The sequence below is a fragment of the Podarcis cretensis genome (assembly GCF_951804945.1).
Source record: "Podarcis cretensis genome assembly, chromosome: 9".
In the NCBI taxonomy this organism is placed as follows: domain Eukaryota; kingdom Metazoa; phylum Chordata; class Lepidosauria; order Squamata; family Lacertidae; genus Podarcis; species Podarcis cretensis.
In genome coordinates, this window is record NC_137178.1 from 52,401,475 (window position 1) to 52,419,825 (window position 18,351).

Below are 18,351 nucleotides of genomic sequence, written 5' to 3' on the forward strand. Positions count from 1 at the left end.
CCTTATGTAGTTCATAATGGCTAGGACAATATATTTTAACAAAGTCGCTGGAAATACGCTGGTAAGGCAAGTTATATGCTATTTTCCCAAGCAGTTTAAAACAAGGCATAGAAGTTGGAAGTAAAGTAACTCTTGTTTCTGCTTCATTTGCACAGCGTGAGGAACCTTAGGCCCTCTAGACATTGCTAAACTGCAACTCCCATTGTCTTCGGCCATTGACCATGCTTGCTGAGGTTGATGGGAGTTGGAGTCCAATAACATCTGGAGGGCCACAGGTTCCCCACACTTGTTGTAGCAGAAAGACTGAATCTGCACAATTAACTAGTGTCCACATACACTCACCAGAGAGCACCAAAAACTGCATCTGTTGCAAGCAAGGAAGGAATAGGGTGATTACCTACTTCTCCAGTTGACCTACCTGGCCCATATGCAAGGAAGAATCCTCTCATATCCACCAGTTCATTATCATAGCCATGCCATCCATTCTGCCAGGCATCTCTTTTTCCAGTTCCATTCTCCCAGAATGGAAGCTTTTCTTTGCTCTGTAGGGGAAAGAAATTCTGTTCAACATGAGTGTGTTACACATCTCAGGCTTCAGTGCTGAACATAGTTATTGAGAAGAAGTTCCACTGTGAAACTAATTAAACTTCCTTCCAAGTAAAGGTGATCATCCAGATGAATGGATTTAAAGAATGGAATCATTAAATTAAGTAATTGTATTTAATTGTTTTGAAAAAAGGTCATACAGCACTACAAATACAGAGCCTACATATTAAATGACTGAAGCACAATCCTGTGCATGCCCACTCAGAAGTAAGTCCCACGTTCAGTGAGACATGCCCTAGATAAGTGTGCATACTGTATAGGATTGCCATGCTAGTTTTAATTTAGCACTGCAATTTAGTCCTCCATAGACATAGGGTTGGTAAAATAAAAAATATGAAGGGCATCCTAGATGAGAGCCCTGTGTAAATGGGTTTAACTGGTCATTTAGTTGATATAGATTAAATACCATTACACAATATTATATTAACACAAACAGGTCAGTAGTGTTTTATGAAGTGACTGCCCTCATCTTTTCAAAGAGCAGGAAGAAAGCTCAGACATCCTTCCAAGCTACATCCATGATTGCAAAAACAATTCAGGATGACTCGTCTATCAAGGAGATATTTGTGAGTAAGCATCAAGGAAATTTAAGAAAAGGCCTTGGTATCTCTTCCAGCTACCCATGAACCCCCATACTATAGAGTTCTGTTCTGTATTCTGCATCTTTTAAACCACAATTAAGCCTTTGTTTGTCTCCCACCAAACAAAACACTACTGTACCAGTAAACCAAGAACAAACTTTGATTATAACTTATGGGTTGGTTTTTTTTTGAGAGATACAACCTATGAGCCCAAGTTTGGACATAATGCTAAGCCAAATACTGGAGCAGAAATGGGAAAGAGAAAAGTGGCCCAATTTTAGCCCTGTGCACCAGCACACTGCACATTCACCTTTAAACAATAAACTGTGGTTTATCACTTCAGCCACAACAGCTGCAGCTGGCTTTGATCCTTTTTTTACAGGAATGTATGCTTCACTAACACAGTCCCCATTTTCCATTATCATTCTGATAACTCTGGCCCTGTTTTTTGACTTCCACCTTAGCTGAACTACTGTGGTGACATATCAGTTTAATAAGAAAAACTATAATACATTTGAATGTATTATCCCATACATTCAATATGTTTGATTTTATGTACTGAAAGGTGCTGTGCTTTTTGACTTCATTCTCAACAGGCACTGATAGGCATTTTCTTCATACGTGGACCTGAGCAGAGGGCACTTTTGATTTATTAGTTTTGATACGCTGCTAGATGAGCCAACAGCGTCTAGCAAATTTTGAAAGGTTTAACAAGTTATGTCACGCTGGCATAAGACTATTTTACAATAGTCTTGGCAGGCCATAGGTAAGACTTGGCAGGCCATAGGTTAATGCTAGCAAACATAGTAGACGTTGTGCAGACCACTGACAGCCTGGAGATGAAATAAACAGAGCAGCGGTGTAAAGGGGCTCTGGAGTTAGAAGGGGGAGCCAATTTCCCCCCCTTTGTTCACTCTGAGTGCTGTCAGTAAAAATAGATAGAGAAAAGGAAACAGATTTAATTTGTCAGCTAGAATTGTTCAATTATCTAGTACATCTGCTGACTATTAAATACAGAGAAATGTATGGATACTCAAGGGGCTCCTGAGTTTTTAAAGGTTTTTATTTTTTTAATGACTACAGTGCTGACAGGCAAGGATTCTCATCATAAATAGAAGCAGATAAAAATCAAAAGGGATTCCAGCATCAGTTTATTGTGTTACTAGCTCAAAGTCACTGAAGCTATAAATTGGAAGGGCATAATTCTTTGGATCGAGCCATTGCTCACTCTTGTTGGCATCACTCATACAGGAAGGGGAATTTGAATACCCCATCACTGGAAGCAGTGGCAGATTTTATGCTGCAACTGTGTGTAGCAGAAATCATGTATCTCTCCACTGTATAAGCCTAAAATCCAACACAAGTGATAATGTGTCATGCCAGTGACATTCAAGTTTTGCATATTTGTCACTGGCAGGACCCAAACCCAAAGTAACTGTACCTATATTTTGTTGGGAAGTAATAAAAAGTAACAAATCATAAATCAGTTCTGACATCTCTCCAGATGTGTGTAAGGCCATTGTTTTCATGGCAGCCCCTACTACTTTTTGGAAGGAATATGGCATGGTGAGCAAAAAAGGAGACACGTACCAAATCAGCTATGTTTCTGCGTTGGAGTCCTCTAACAGGACAATCATAATAAGAACCACAGCAACCAAGGTTAAAATAGTCTTGAGTTGGAAATTCAGCTTTATTTAAGAAGACTTCTAGGCCTGACTGCTCTCCTGGTGTCAACCAGCTTCTAATGAACTCTGCTTTGGGCAGTTGGCCTCCAAGACAAAAGAGACAGTAATGGGTGATACAGACAAACTGGAACAAGATAGCTGGCTGAGGTGCTCTACCAACTCCCCCCTACAGCTGGTGTGCCTGGACCATGTAAACTATGTTTTATTTTAATCTTTTGTAATTTTTAAATGTGTGTGTGTGTGTGTGTGTGTGTGTGTGTGTGTGTATCCAAAATGGCAGATGATATGCTGATAATCTGTTAAAGTAGGCACACGCATCATCACACACTTTTACTAAAAAGATTTAAAATTTTACTTTCATTTTGCACACTATTGTTTCTCCTGTGAGCTGCAAAACTGCATTCAACTATACCATGTTCCCCACATCTGGAAGACTGTCAGTCCCTCTGTCATGGGCCAGGAGTCAGCTTTGCCTGCTGAACAGCAGCCTGAAGGTGGAGAGTCCACCTGCAGCTGATCAGCCTTCAACGACACAGAAGAGGAGACACTGATGAGAACCAGCTGGTGTTAGCTTTCTTAAGCAAAGCTTCCAGCACCAGTCAGGTGCTGGTAACAACACTTGCAGTTCCTGGCCCAACCTTGCTGCTTCCTGCTTGTCTCAAACCCCTGATCATCAGATTCCCTGACCCCTGGACTGTCTGGTCACACGGATTGCTGTTTGCCTGACCCTAGGACTGGACCTGACTTTGGATGCTGACTCTCCTTCCAGGCAAGTACACCTCAGAGACTCTTCTGGTTGGCTGTCCTCCCACTCCACCGAGCTCTGCACATAGTTGCTCAGCAACAAGACTACAACACCCTCTCCCCACCCCAAGAAATCTTCCACCACTATGTGCTATCCACAGTTTGAGGGTTACCCAAGAAATCAAAGTGAATTTAACCACTGGGCTATAATTTAGGACCAGATGTAGAATTGAAGATTTTCTCAAGCCAGGAAAATCATTACACCTGTAGGTGTTCTATATGGTAGGAAGCTTAAAAATGAGATCTGATTGTATGCAAAATGGTGCAGATGACTAACAATGCAAAGACATTTCTGACATCTGTGTTCTGCTTATGCCTTTTCAAAATGATGTGAGATGGAGCAGTTAAGAAGAAGAAAACATTTTGAGTTGCTGAGACATTTTCAACAATAACACCTTAAAAATATATCAAATATAATATTTGATAGGTTTGGCAGCCATTTTACAGTCCCTTTGATAGGGAGGAAATTAAAAATCAATTATTCGCTATATAATAAAAGCCATTTTTGAAATTCTGTTCTGTTAATAATGAAAGTGGTTCAGGAACAACTGGTATAGTGGAAAGCTATTCTCAAAAGCTAGAAACAATAAAAAATTAAGAGTAGGAAGAGACATACTTACTCCAGAAGAACCTTACCAGTATCAGCAAAGTTTCTAACATTTAGAGAGAAAAAACATTTAATGTAAAATGCTAATCCACCCTGTACTAGATATTGTGAAAATAATTTTAGAATAAGCCAGTTAATTAAAATAGATGTAAATATCTCCTTATATTCCTGAAATGAAAATGTGATTTCAGCTTTTCAAACAGTATATGTTAACTTTAATTTTCTTCCAAATATGGTTATATTGAAACACAGCCTTAGTTTAAAACGACTCATACAAACTGTCAGTACAACCTATGACCCAACAAGCAAAATAAAGCATATCAACCATGTATGGTGGCCCACAAGGGACTTATTAAACTTCCTGGTTTTGCTATAGAGCAAAAAAACAAAAACAAAAAACAGAGGACTTATGAAGCACCAGACAGGCCACTATTCATGCCTGTCTTCTGTTTGATGGGTCACAACTTGTATAGCCCTGACACAGATGATTTACCTCCACTATGAACCATCCTTCTTCAGCGACAAGTGTCAAAGGAGAGACAAATTTCCCTTCTTTATAATAAAATCGAGCAGGGATATCCTCTTTCCTGTAAACTGTCATATGTGGCACATTTTTCAGTTTGTTGTATACCTTCAAAGAAAGAAAAGCTATGAAGCCTCAATGCACATCAATAATTGCTAGCATGGACTGCCCTAACATCACACTGCCCTAAGATATATGGCCTTTTAAAAACGGCTATTATGGGAACACTGTGGGCTTACTAACTTGTGCAGAAAATCCCATGAAAAATATTCCTTTTAAAATATTGAGCTTGGATATAATTAAAGGAGGGGAAATTAGACTTCTGCACCCCCATCTTGCTGAGAAATAATGTATTTGCATTCCTAGCTCAGCCAGTCACAAAGCTAGGTAGTAATATTTTGAAACATATTAAGGTTGCAGTCCTGTGCACATTTACTTAGAAATGGTGACCGGCGAACTCGGTTTCTCAAGTTCTAATTTTTCTTCAGTTCTCCACATATCCACATCAATTTACTATTACAAAAAATTGTCAGTGAGTTTTGCCTAATACTGCACACATAATTTTGCAAATCCATTTTCCCGAATGTAATGCATTTTTGTATGTTATTTTCATGAATATGCGTTTTTGTGCACCCTTTGCCATAGTGTGTGCATTTTTGTACACGTTACTTGGCCAAACTACGGCTTGGCTGGTAGCATTATGACAGCAGAAGGCACAGGAAGGAGCCAAGTGGCCACTTTTTGTTCCATGCGCCAGCCTTTATGCCTCAGTTAAGCTCAACTGTAGTTTAAAGTGACATGTAGACCCTGCTGATAAAATCTGACCTATTGATGGGAAGGTGATTCAGAGGTCATGATGATGCATAAAGGATTGACCAATCTCTTAGGCTGAGCCTAGTTTGTTAAGGGCACTATAGCAGCATTGCCTTAGGGCAGGCTTCCTCAACCTCGGCCCTCCAGATGTTTTGAGACCACAGTTCCCAGCCTCCCTGACCACTGGTCCAGCTAGCTAGGGATCATGGGAGTTGTAAACCAAAAACATCTGGAGGGCCGAGGTTGAGGAAGCCTGCCTTAGGGCTACGATGCATGACTGTAGGACGCTAGCAGACGACGTATAATTCTTCCTAGTCTAGGTTCTTCACCTTCAGTAGACCTTCAGGGGGTTATTGGGCTGTTTTTGTTTTGTTCTTTTGATTGTTTTATTTATTTCATTATTTATTTTGGGTTTTTATTTTGTGATTTTTATCTTGTGAACTGCCCTGAGACCTATGGGTATAGGTCGGTATACAAATTTAATAAATAAAATGAAATAATAATACAGTCGTACCTCTAAAGTCGAACAGAATCCGTTCAATTTCCGAAACATTCAGAAACCAAAGCGCGGCTTCTGATTGGCCAAAGCGCGGCTTCTGATTGGCTGCAGGAAGCTCCTTCAGCCAATCAGAAGCTGTGGAAGAGCCATCCAATGTTCGGCTTCCACAAGAAAGTTCGAAAACCAGAGCACTCACTTCTGGTTTTCGATTATTCAGGAGCCGGAACGTTCGACTGAGGTACAACTGTAATAATAATAATAATAATAATAATAATAATAATAATAATGATGATGATGTACTAGTACCAGGTTCTTTCCTGTGAATGCACAAGTAACGCCCGAGTGTAGAGGCCAAGCAGCAGAACTGGCTGTTAAGCAGTACAGGAAAGAGGGGAAAACCCCTGATTGGCACAAAGTGGGTAAAGAAAGAGAAAAGGTCCCTTGCCTCGGACTGCTTCTCCTTGGCTGGCCACAGGCTTACAACAGGACCTCGGTCCTTTACTTGTATAACATCGCTCATGTTGATACAATTTCTCAGCTCAATCACTTTTTCCATCCAGTAAATGTCAGTCATCCCATGATCCGAGAAAAGAATGACATTGAGGTCATTCTGCAGGCCCTTGTCCTGTCAAGATAGTAAAGACTGTGATTGCAGCTTGGGAAAAATACACAATGCACTTCCCATTTTCAGTTCGGTAAGCAGATTCACCATTCCTGCCATGCTGATAGAAGAAAATGTGCTGTGGGGGAATAATCCCTTCACCATTCCAAGCTTAAAAGGGGCTGATATAAAATAACATTCTAGTCCTGATTCAGAGAAGATTGCACTTAAGTTGAAATAAATGGGTCTAGTTAGAGATGGAATATACATGCTATACAGTGGTACCTTGGGTTAAGTACTTAATTCGTTCCAGAGGTCCGTTCTTAACCTGAAACTGTTCTTAACCTGAAGCACCACTTTAGCTAATGGGCCTCCTGCTGCCGCCGCACCGCCGGAACCCGATTTCTGTTCTCATCCTGAAGCAAGGTTCTTAACCTGAAGCACTATTTCTGGGTTAGTGGAGTCTGTAACCTGAAGCGTATGTAACCCGAGGTACCACTGTACACTGTGATGAGGATGCCACCATTGAGTGTAAGGGCCCTTCCAGATGTGCTGTTTTTTGGGTAGGATTCATTCCTATACTGGCAAATTCAGGTTGCGCAGTTAAAGTTGGTGTGGCAGTCTTGCACAGTCAACCCACTTCCCACAAAAAGCTTGGGCTTTGGGGGATAAGGAAAGTGATGGAGAAACGGACTGAATTGTTTGATGCAGCATCATACAGCCTTCCTGCAAACAATTCAGAATTCAATAAATAGCCAAAACTGTCTAGCCTCCCTGCAAACTTTCCACAGACAAATCAAGGTGCAAGTACAATAAACAGGTAATGTGGGAATGACCTAAGTCTCTGCATCCCCGGCCCTCATTCTTGGTGCCAATGGCTGGAAGCGGTAGAGATTTACAATTTGATGTTCCAAACCATCATCATCAATTCAATTTATATCCTGCCCTTTATCAAAAGATCCCAGGGTAGTGTACATCATTAAGAACACATTTTACAGAGCATCAATAATAAAAACATAATAAAAAGCATAACAGGCAGCATAATAATAAAATGATAATAATAACAGTCATCCCCTCACCCAGTTTTAACAGGCCATAGATTATTTAATGGCTAAAGGCCTGGGTAAAGAGGAATGTTTTTATCTGGTGCCTAAAGACATGTAATGATGGTGCAAGGCAAGCCTCTCTGAGTGAATACTTGTGCGACTACACATTCCTACCAGAGCAGGGATCATTTGCCAGAGGGAGGTTGGTTTTGGTGGGTTCCCTGTGGCTGCACAATAAATATTCCCTCAGAAGTAGCACAATGAGAGATTAACATCTGCTTCTGCTGTTAGTCACAACTAAGTTACTACCCTCTTGGTTTGCAGACTAACTTTCTCTGATTCTTTATAGTTTCTTTAAAATATAACCATGTCTTGCCAAGCTAAATCGAGTAGTCTATGGACTAGCATAAAATGAGGAGTAGCAGGAACAACACCATAAAACCCTTTTGCTACTTGCACTCATTCTAACCTCCTGAGCAGTATTTTATATGTGTAGGTCTTGAAATATTGGAGTGCTGGTGGATTTAATGTTCAGATGGATACTCTGTGTGTAGGTTGCAAGCTATGAAAGGCTTTTAAAGATCCAAGAGAATAACCTTGCAGTTATTGCAGAATCAATTAAATTTGCTTCCACCTTCCCACACTGATGAGCAGGCAGGCTGCAGTTTTATCTTGCTCACTCATGCTTATTGTATGCTGTAATCTGGATGACGTGAATCAATCTGTTATGTGCGCTAAATGCGTTTACTACATTTATTAGGTAAAGGTAAAGGGACCCCTGATCATTAGGTCCAGTCGTGACCGACTCTGGGGTTGCGGCCCTCATCTTGCTTTAGTGGCCAAGGGAGCCGGCGTACAGCTTCTGGGTCATGTGGCCAGCATGACCAAGCCGCTTCTGGCAAACCAGAGCAGTGCACGAAAATGCCGTTTACCTTCCCGCTGGAGTGGTACCTATTTATCTACTTGCACTTTGACGTGCTTTCGAACTGCTAGGTTGGCAGGAGCTGGGACCGAGCAACGGGAGCTCACCCCGTCGCGGGGATTCGAACCACTGACCTTCGGATCGGCAAGTCCTAGGCTCTGTGGTTTAACCCACAGCGCCACCCGCGTCCCTTACTACATTTATTACATAGCTGCAAAATGTCAGTGGATGCCAAGAAAGCGAAACAGAGCAGTCCTTGCCCACTGATTTTCTAGTTTAATATGGTAGATTTAATCATTCTTTGAGGGAACATGTGAATCTATGTACCCAGTCACCCCAATGTTTCACATTCAAGACTTCAGACAGAGGCTTCTCCCAGTTCTGCTCAGTGCTCAAATGGCAGAGGAGTGGGCAAATAGATTCTCCCCCCTTTCCTTTTTATGATGACTCCTTTAGTGGCTAGTTGGAAAGCATGATTTGGCTTAAATGGGGTTGGTGGCTGAGGAAGGGTTGTAGATGTTACAATTGAAGGTGCCTGATACTGAGCCTGAGGACTTGGGTAATTTAAGGGCCCTGAAGACAGGCACTTAGTTGTCCCTTTTAACTTGGAAGAGGTGGAGCATACAAACTGACAATCCTCTCACTCTCTCACCAAATTTATTGGGTACTCCGTGCATACATTGGCATTCTGACTTTGCTGTGGTGGCAGTGGGCCCTCAGCTTACCTTGGAGCTCTGATGAAACTGGTTTTCTTCACTATCTGGAGCCAGCCGTTTGGGAACCATTGCAAGCACAGCATATACTATTCCCTTTATTTCCTTGTATGTAAGCGGTAGCAGTGTTTATGCATTTTATGACATCCAGCAATGGCCACCTTCACATCCAGCAATGGCTAAGAGTACAGCAAGTGTACCCTGTCACATTTGAAGCAGTTACGTGCATTGATTTGATCACAAGTACCTATGACTCACATCTGGAACAGGTACAATGTGTGTTACCATTTCAAACAATGTGTAGATGTATATATAAAGTGTGATGAAACCTTTGATGAACAGTTACAAAGAATGTTTAACAAAGATAAGGAAAGGACTGTGGGGCAATTAACAGACCCCGTAGCCTCTAAGTAACACTAACCTTGATAAGCTTTGTCATATTGTGCAATACGTTATCCACTGCTTTTAAGGCATTCTTCCTCTGAATAGATGAGGGACCGTAGTGATGACCTTCTACATCAATCCGTTCATAATACACTGCTGCCATATCCGCTCTGCCCCTTCTAGAGTGGCAACACCACAGAAGAGTTAAGTGTAAAACAAGTATAGTATGCTACTATTTTGAAGCATCTTTCAGAATCAACACTAAGACTTGGATTATTTCATGCTATGGCAGCTAAGTGTTGCAGACAGAAAAGGTGCAGGCCATGCTTTTTAATTCCTCTACATTCCTGAATTTGCTGATTTGCCTCTTCCTCCCCTCATTGGACCATTGTTTCTTATATTGTAAGCCATTTTTTTATACCCTAAATGTTTTGTCCAAAAGACAGTTTATAGATATAGTCAACAAGTAAATAGGCCGTTCCAAGTGGAGCAGCTTCGGAACTAATTCGGAACTAACTAAAGTTCACACAACCTGTTGTTATGGTGTAATGCCAGTCTGTGTTGATGCTTTCAGTGGCTTTTAGCATGCCGAACTAATCTTCAGAATACTGTACATTGGGAATACAGTTGTATAAATAGGTACAAATCTTCATTTGGAAAGTGCTACATTCATAACCATTATTGACTTCTTCCTCTTTCCCCATCTGTGTGTGTCTGTGTGTCAAATTTAACTGGAGATGAAAACAAAGAGGGAGCTGAGGGAAACGTTGTTGGTCTTTGCCATATTTTCCCCCCTCATCTGCCACCCCCTCCCTGCATTATCTCAATTAAGGGTCCTTTCTCGCATCTCCCATAATGCAGAAAACCAAAATGAATTACCTTTGTTATCATATCATGCTGCTACTCTTATGGGGAGGAAGGTTTTACTCCTCAGATTAGAGAAATAAATAAAACATTTGATTACTTTACCTCAGAAGCTCAATAGCACTATATACAGCATTGGAGAAATTGCCATCTGTTGGAACACTATAATATGGTAGGCAGTAGGTAGGTCGAATTCCAAGGATTTCAACTTCACACCCTAAAGCAAAGTGTTTAATTAGTTTAATTCAGCTTCCGAATTTTGAATTACGAATTTAAATAATGTCATCAATATTTAGATAGGGATGGATATATTGAAAGGGACTCTAAGAGTTGAGATATACAAGCCTGCACCAGTGAAGTTCTGCTTTTGCACCAGGACTTTCTCTCCTCCCCCTGAACTCCCCTAAAATATCCAGGGCACCCCGTAAACATCCGTCTTGAAACCCAAAATCTGAAAATAAAAAATGTTGACCTTAGACATGAATTCTGTATATTCCTGGTATGTTCCCAAAAGAAAAGGGCTAATTTTGAACATTCAGAACTGGAATCTGAAGGATTTGCAGCCATTTTGGTTAGCTGCTTGTTAGAATTAAACTATTTTAAAATTCAACCTTTTTTTCAAATAAAAACTCTTAATTTTATTCAAAAATCAGTTTTGTTTGTATAGGACTAATCAGTTACACTGCTCCATATTACAATAAATTAAGAACAGCAATAGTCTAGAATTCAAAAATACTTTTACCAAATATTTTGTATTCAGTTGTGCAAAACCTCTTTCTGGAACTGAAATGTTGAATCTCTTTCCCCACAGGATCTTATGAAAGCATTTTACACCAATTAACTTTCTGTCACCTCAAACCTTTCCCAGAAAAAATGCACTGATTTGAGTCCTAGAAGCTTGTGGCAACTCCTAAAGGGGGGAACGTGAGCTCTGAACACAGGAGAACCGTGTTTTAGTATTAATATTTATAGCTGCTCTGCTTAGCAACAAAAAACACAAGCAATTTAGTTTTTCATAACCCAGACACCCTGAAATCATAGTTCTGTAATATGTATTTCCTCGAATAGTCCCAGGAGAGTCAAACAAAAGGAGGAATGAGGGGAAATGGTGGTGGCATTGGAGAAAACAAGTAATGTGGGAAGTCTTACACTGAAGAATCTGAAGAAGTGTGCATGCACACGAAAGCTCATACCAATGACAAACTTAGTTGGTCTCTAAGGTGCTACTGGAAGGAATTTTTTTTATTTTTATTTTGTTTTGACTATGGCAGACCAACACGGCTACCTACCTATAACTAGAACTGAGGAATGTCAGATGCCCTCTATATAAGTAATGAATTACATGCTTTCAAAATTTATGTGTTATCTAGTAACTACTAGTTCTCAGCAGCTGCCCTAAGAGGCCAGGTATTGATGGTCCTCGTGGCATTTTCTGCTCTTTAAGTAATTGTTTGTAATTGTTTGGGTTTCTATTATTGTTCTTTTTCCGCTTTCAGGTCCTTTTTTTTTTTTTTTTGCTGCATTTTACTATGTCCGTCTGACCTATAGAGAGCTTCATAAAGCTCATTTTCCTAAACATTAAAACCCACGTGAACATAGGTCTTAGTTCAATGGCATTGTGTATTTCCTCCTTGCCAGCATGTAGAAACGGTGAGCAAAAGCATGATTTTGTAAAGCATAGCTTGGTGGGCTCTAAGGCTGAAGACCAATTTTTCAAAATCGCAGTACAGGTACACAGTCATTATTCTCCATTGAGCATGCACACATTTTTGTCCCACCATCATCATCTCCAGTCAGGCAGGTTCTGCAGCTTCTGAAACTGTACAAAAATCTCCAAAACCAGTCAACAGAGGGGATGAGAGCCTACACAAAGGGCTATTTCCTTCGCTTAGTACAACTAACTGCAAAGGCTTTTGTCCGTCTGCAGCCTGTCTGATTGCTCTGCCTATATCTCTTTTGGTATTTAGACCATTTAACTACCCCAGTTGCACTATTTTGTATTATAGTAGTAGTAGTAGGCGGGACGCAGGTGGTGCTTTCGGGACGCAGGTGGCGCTGTGGGTTAAAGCCTCAGCGCCTAGGGCTTGCCGATCGAAAGGTCGGCGGTTCGAATCCCTGCGGCGGGGTGCGCTCCCGCTGCTCGGTCCCAGCGCCTGCCAACCTAGCAGTTCGAAAGCACCTCCGGGTGCAAGTAGATAAATAGGGACCGCTTACCAGCGGGAAGGTAAACGGCGTTTCCGTGTGCGGCTCTGGCTCTGGCTCTGGCTCTGGCCAGAGCAGCGATGTCACGCTGGCCACGTGACCCGGAAGTGTCTCCGGACAGCGCTGGCCCCTGGCCTCTTAAGTGAGATGGGCGCACAACCCCAGAGTCTGTCAAGACTGGCCCGTATGGGCAGGGGTACCTTTACCTTTACTAGTAGTAGTAGGTATCGTATTATATAGGAAGGTCCTGTTTAAGCCTTAAAAAACTTCTATTTCATTTCACTTTCTTATATATAGTATTCTGCATCTTTATATGTTTGACACAGAGACTTGAACCTCTATCGTTTTCCAACTGTATATCTAAACATTGGTTTAGCAGTTGTATGCCGAATGTCATAACACAACTCTTTTAAAGGTTTCCAGATTGCTGCAAATGGTCTGGGAAATGTCTTGATCAGAAGGAGAGGGGTAAAAGGAATGGAATTTGTGGTTTTGTACTTTAGATTTTTAAAATTCACTAGTGACATGGTCATTCAACTTTAGTTGAAGTAAACACGTCCATATTCTTATAAACAAACTGAGCAGCTGCATAGTCACTTCAAAATGTTATTTGACATGACCTTAAATCAAGTTTTGAAAAAGATGAGAGGATTGTAACATTTTATCAATAATAATCGGGAGCTCAAAAGCGGTCAATTTGCATGGTTCTTTCACAACAGTATCAGTGATCCACAAAAGTGTTGTTGCACAGATGTTAGTTATGTCATGTATTCTGAGATACCATGTGCTCTGAGGCATATAGTTGTTCAAGTTTAACAAATATTCTGACTAGACTGTATGACTTTAGACTGCAGGTGAGGGGTTCCAATGGTTCAGAACCATGATATACACCTGGCACAATACAGTCTTCTTCCCAACTCCTGCTGTGCTCATCCATGGTCCATTCTGGGCCAAGCATGGGCAAGGAGGTGTTCCCAGGTTGTAGCATTAGTTCCATGGAACTGTCATCTTTAAGAGCAAACGATAGTATTTTCTTGTGTACATTGCAAAGTCAGGTACAGATATGTTCTAAGTGGCTCCACTGTAACTGTGGAGTTTCCTTCCTCTTCAGACTCAACCATTTTTTAGCTTTTAGCATTTTTAGATGCCTTAGATTTTTATGCCTTGTTTTGGGTGGCTTTCAAATACAGGAGATTTTAATTAAGCATTCTGTAGTATTTAAAATGTTAATGCTTATTTTGTCCTAATTGTTTTAATCAGGGAATAATTTAAAATGTTGCTGCCTAACTTGAGGGTGTCTAACCATTGAAATAGACACATTAATTGAGTGCAATTTAACTTTTGAAGACAAAATCCTCCAGTTAGTTGTAAAACTTAGTTCAGAATCTGTTTTCTGATTATGAAATGATTCATGTTTTAAAATTTATCGAACAACTTTAATTCTTTATTATTCTGTACAAGTATTTATAAAAACTGGACAGGCTGACATTGTCAAACAATCATTTGGGAATTATCATAAGATGAGATTCCATTTGGATGGATTTGAAGAACATCTGACAGCAATAGCAATTTGTGTGCAAGGCTTAACGGGCTGTGATAGTTTAGCTGTTCATCAGGTTTCCTATTTAAGAAAGGAAGAATGGCTTGGCTTGTTTCTCTGCCTGTCAGAATTGAGCAAATGCCAACTTGTATTGTCATTATTACTATTATTATTATTGTATCTGTCTGTTGCTGAGACACTGCCCTTTCTGTTGAATGGTCTTATGCAGTATTGTATGAGGGGAGACGTGACTAAGTGCATACGTGGTAAGATGAGATGAATTAGCATAGAACATGAATGAGTAGTTCAGCTGCCTCATTGGCATTCTCTGTGCATAAACAAACAGAGTCCTGCACATATATCAAAGTGCGCACACATATAAGGAGCAACAGTAAACTATTGCCATTACAAAAGCAATATTAACGTGGGACTCCCATTTGTAGAAATAAAGCATAATATCCAGTGACTATATCTCAAGAGTTTTGTCAATAGTTCCACATTCAATGTTACCTCCAAAGCGAAAGTGGTTTGTGGGTTTAGCAAAACTAGCGACTGACTAGGAAATACACCAGTATATCCTGGGGTGCCCATGAACCTCTGAGTTATGGATGCCAATTTTTAATGGAAAAAAAGGGAATTGTTGAACTTTACATATATTTGCATGTTGGCATTCCAGATACATAAGAGGCATGGCTTGATACATTGACAATGTTGATCAATATACTGCTCTTATTGGAAAACATATTAGAAAATATTCATTGAAGTAAATATGCTTTTTACCTAATGAACAGAATTAACCGAAAACTATTTTGGTGAGATTAATATCAAAAGTTTGCAGCTCAAATATTAGGATCCATTTATATATGATAGAACATCTGTTGGCGACTGTAGATAAGCGCTAACATGGTTCTCAAGGCAGCTACACTAAGCAGCTGACATATGCAGGTCTTTTTTACAGGGGGAACTCACAGGAGTTCAGTTCCGGCATCTCTCGGGGGGACGCCATTGCTATCCTAAGAGAACAAGGGAGGTGTAAGTGGTGAGTACTGGCACCTCTTTTTCTAGAAAAAATAGCACATATGTATTTTCTAGATTAAACGATTTGCAAATTGCAGTCAACGTGAAGATACTCCTGTGCATCTTTCTCATATGACATCCAATATCCCACAGTATTGTTGCCCTGGTTGTGGTAGCGCTACTTCAATCCCTGCCCAGTTGTGCACGGGATTCCAGGTGTCGGCCCTCAACCATGGTCTGTGCTCCATTGTGGAACTGAAGACGTGGCGGAGGCTGTCGTAACTTTAAGAAATACTATTTATTCACATATTTACACCTGAATTTAGATGGTGGGAGTCCAGATATTGCAGCATGGTCGTCTCGAGAGGGGCTCGTTCCCCATAGCAGTGCAGCACTGAAATCTAATGCATATCTTCCAGCTTGCCTCCAGCCAGCCAGCCAGGATCATTCTGCCTTTTCTCAGCTATCCCAAGCCTTGAACCAAAGGCCCAAAATATTCCGGTGCCATCATACCCAGTTACCCTGGTAACCTCAGGGCAGGTGGGAAGGTGGGAAGTTATCTTGCATTGCCAATGGCCCTCAGTGGCCCTGTACTGTTTCTTAATGGCCCTTTCTAGGCCAGATTGTTTTCTGCATAGGCTAGCCCAGGAATTCATCCACAGCTGTTGTTTTCCCTTCATATCCCAAATAATCAAAATCCTACCATTTATTAATTTCTAGCTCCCCGCCCCCAGCCTATAACAATTTATAGATAGCTAAGAATAGGCGTTGCCATCCACTTAAAGGCTTCCTCATGTACAGAAGTGTGTACCCTGCAGTATACTACCTCCAGAATCGGAGGCACTTTGCCTCTGAGTACTGGTTATCATGGAACAACAGTGAGAGATGGCTGTGGGCCATTTGTCCTGCTTGCGTGCCCCCCATAGATACACAGGTTCCCTTAGGCTGCCAATGTACGAAATAGGATACTGGTTTAGATGGGGGTTTGGACTAATTCAGAAGGGTTCTTATTCCATTCTTACTCTTACTACGCTAGAAGAGAAAGCAATAAGTGGACCAGTTTCAGTTCCCATCTGCTTGACTTTCCTTGCTGGTTGATGGTATTTAAGCTTTTTAAACAGAGTCTTCTGGTTGCTGTGCATTGGGTCAGAGCCAGAGCGATCGATCTTGAGGTTGAATTTAGAGCCGTTAAAAAGTAGAACATGTAATGTTAATCAGCAATTTTAAGAAGTGCAGAATTCAGCAACACTCACCAGGCCAATAGTACATGAAGACTTTCCTCTTTGCTTTCATCATAGTGACCCACAAGGGCTCTGATCCATTCCACCAAAGAGGCAGCAGGCTCTCTTGATTCACGCCGATATCAAAAGACATATTTGTACTTGCATCCCACATGTAGTTCCCAGTCATTTGATGGACATTGCAGTGGCGACCTAGAAGGTGAGAGGATTGCTTTATAGCCTCACTTCTCAGTTATGTTTAGCAGTCATAACACCCCCATACCCATTTCAGGGCCCTGTGGAAGTAGAATAAAATCTCACTTCTCTCTCGTAGACTTAGAGGGCACTAGATAAAGAATTACTCCAGCTCAAATCTTGCAAATAAGTAATGAATGTAAAGACGCAGTTTTGAAGAAAAGTATATATTATTGTGCACCCCCAGAAGAGCTGCAGAACTCATGCTCCCTCCCTAGTATGGATGAATGAAATTACTGGTAAAACGTCATCAAGTTCTATTGTCATAAACCACCTAGATTGGCATTTGATATAATGCAAAATAGGGAGAGGAAAGTTGAAGTTGTATTGATTTAGTGTGAAAAAGAAGATGCAAAGAGAAATTACATGAGTTCTTTGCTTGCAGATTGTGGGGCAGATGTACATGTCAACGTGCTCAAATGGAACGAGCTGTCAGTCTTGCCCCTCCCCTAATGTTGAACATGGGCTGCCCACCTTTTACTGTTTTTATTCTAAGAGTCACCTATGCAAGCACCTGTTCTCTACTGCTCCTTCTTGTTCAATGGAAACATTATAAGAATAATGGTAAACTTATTCAAGGAATGAGTGTGTGACATGCAGATTAAAAATAATAATAATGGCACTGAACCCTATTTAGAAAAAGTAAATTGGATGGAAAGCCAGTGCCAATGCTTTTCTTCCCATGTATGAGCAATTCTTCGACATTTAAGACTTCAGATCTCTTGGCTGCTACAGAGCACCCATGGAAATGTAAGTTATCTTTAAAAATCATACCACAGAATGAAACTAGAATCCAAGCAGTAAAATGTAAATATAAAACCCAATTATGATTTGGGCAGGGGGAGTAGTAGCAGGCATCACGTATTTCTCCCAAACATGATGGAACGGAACAGGAATATTTTCAATAATTTTGTTCCATTTAACAAAGATATTACATAGCTGGATGTTCTACATTTAGGTGGAGAAGTCATTACTCCATAAGCCTCACCTCTATCTCAGCAAATTTCTGTCAGTTGCAAAGCAGGGATGATTCATCTGTTGTGGGGCTTTACATGTGGCATAGTGTTTGTTACCTGATTGTTTAAGCCTTTATAGGTAAGCCCTAACAGCTTTATAAATAAATATCAGCACCTTCTGCCAAGCTTGGGTGCAAACTGGCAAATGCTGGAAAGGAAAGAAAGATTATATGCAAGGTTGGCCCAAGACAGCTTGCTGTCTGAAGTACTGCAGGTGATCACAAACAAGTTGAGATGCACAGCATCAAAGACTTGTCAAATAATTTTTCCACCTAACGCATAAAATAAAAATAAAAAATCCCATAAGTGCTTCTACCTGTCCCCAGAAGTAATATAAAAAATAAATAACTATTTCCTGCCCTTCAGGATACCCAAAATCAACTGCCTGAGGTGACTTCCTCACCCTTCCTAATGGTAGGGCTGAATCTGCCAGAAAGCAGTAATATCTGAACA

The 18,351-nt window shown here is 40.7% G+C and overlaps 1 protein-coding gene and 1 long non-coding RNA gene across 3 annotated transcripts in view; one reads left to right on the top strand and one right to left on the bottom strand.

Moving 5' to 3' along the window:
* LOC307223718 overlaps positions 1-4,743 on the top strand; it is a 19,745-nt gene extending 15,002 nt beyond the window's left edge. For both annotated transcript variants that reach the window (XR_013842212.1, XR_013842213.1), the window contains 2 exons: positions 1,091-1,172; positions 3,605-4,743. This is a non-coding gene — a long non-coding RNA (uncharacterized lncRNA). The remainder of the gene's footprint in view (positions 1-1,090; positions 1,173-3,604) is intronic.
* ENPP6 (ectonucleotide pyrophosphatase/phosphodiesterase 6) overlaps positions 1-18,351 on the bottom strand; it is a 26,233-nt gene that overhangs the window by 1,865 nt on the left and 6,017 nt on the right. The window contains exons 2-7 of the mRNA XM_079989928.1: positions 16,661-16,840; positions 10,754-10,865; positions 9,822-9,963; positions 6,564-6,743; positions 4,777-4,914; positions 419-542 (exon numbers count right to left, since the gene is read on the bottom strand). Of these exons, the coding sequence (XP_079846054.1) occupies positions 419-542; positions 4,777-4,914; positions 6,564-6,743; positions 9,822-9,963; positions 10,754-10,865; positions 16,661-16,840 (876 nt within the window). The remainder of the gene's footprint in view (positions 1-418; positions 543-4,776; positions 4,915-6,563; positions 6,744-9,821; positions 9,964-10,753; positions 10,866-16,660; positions 16,841-18,351) is intronic.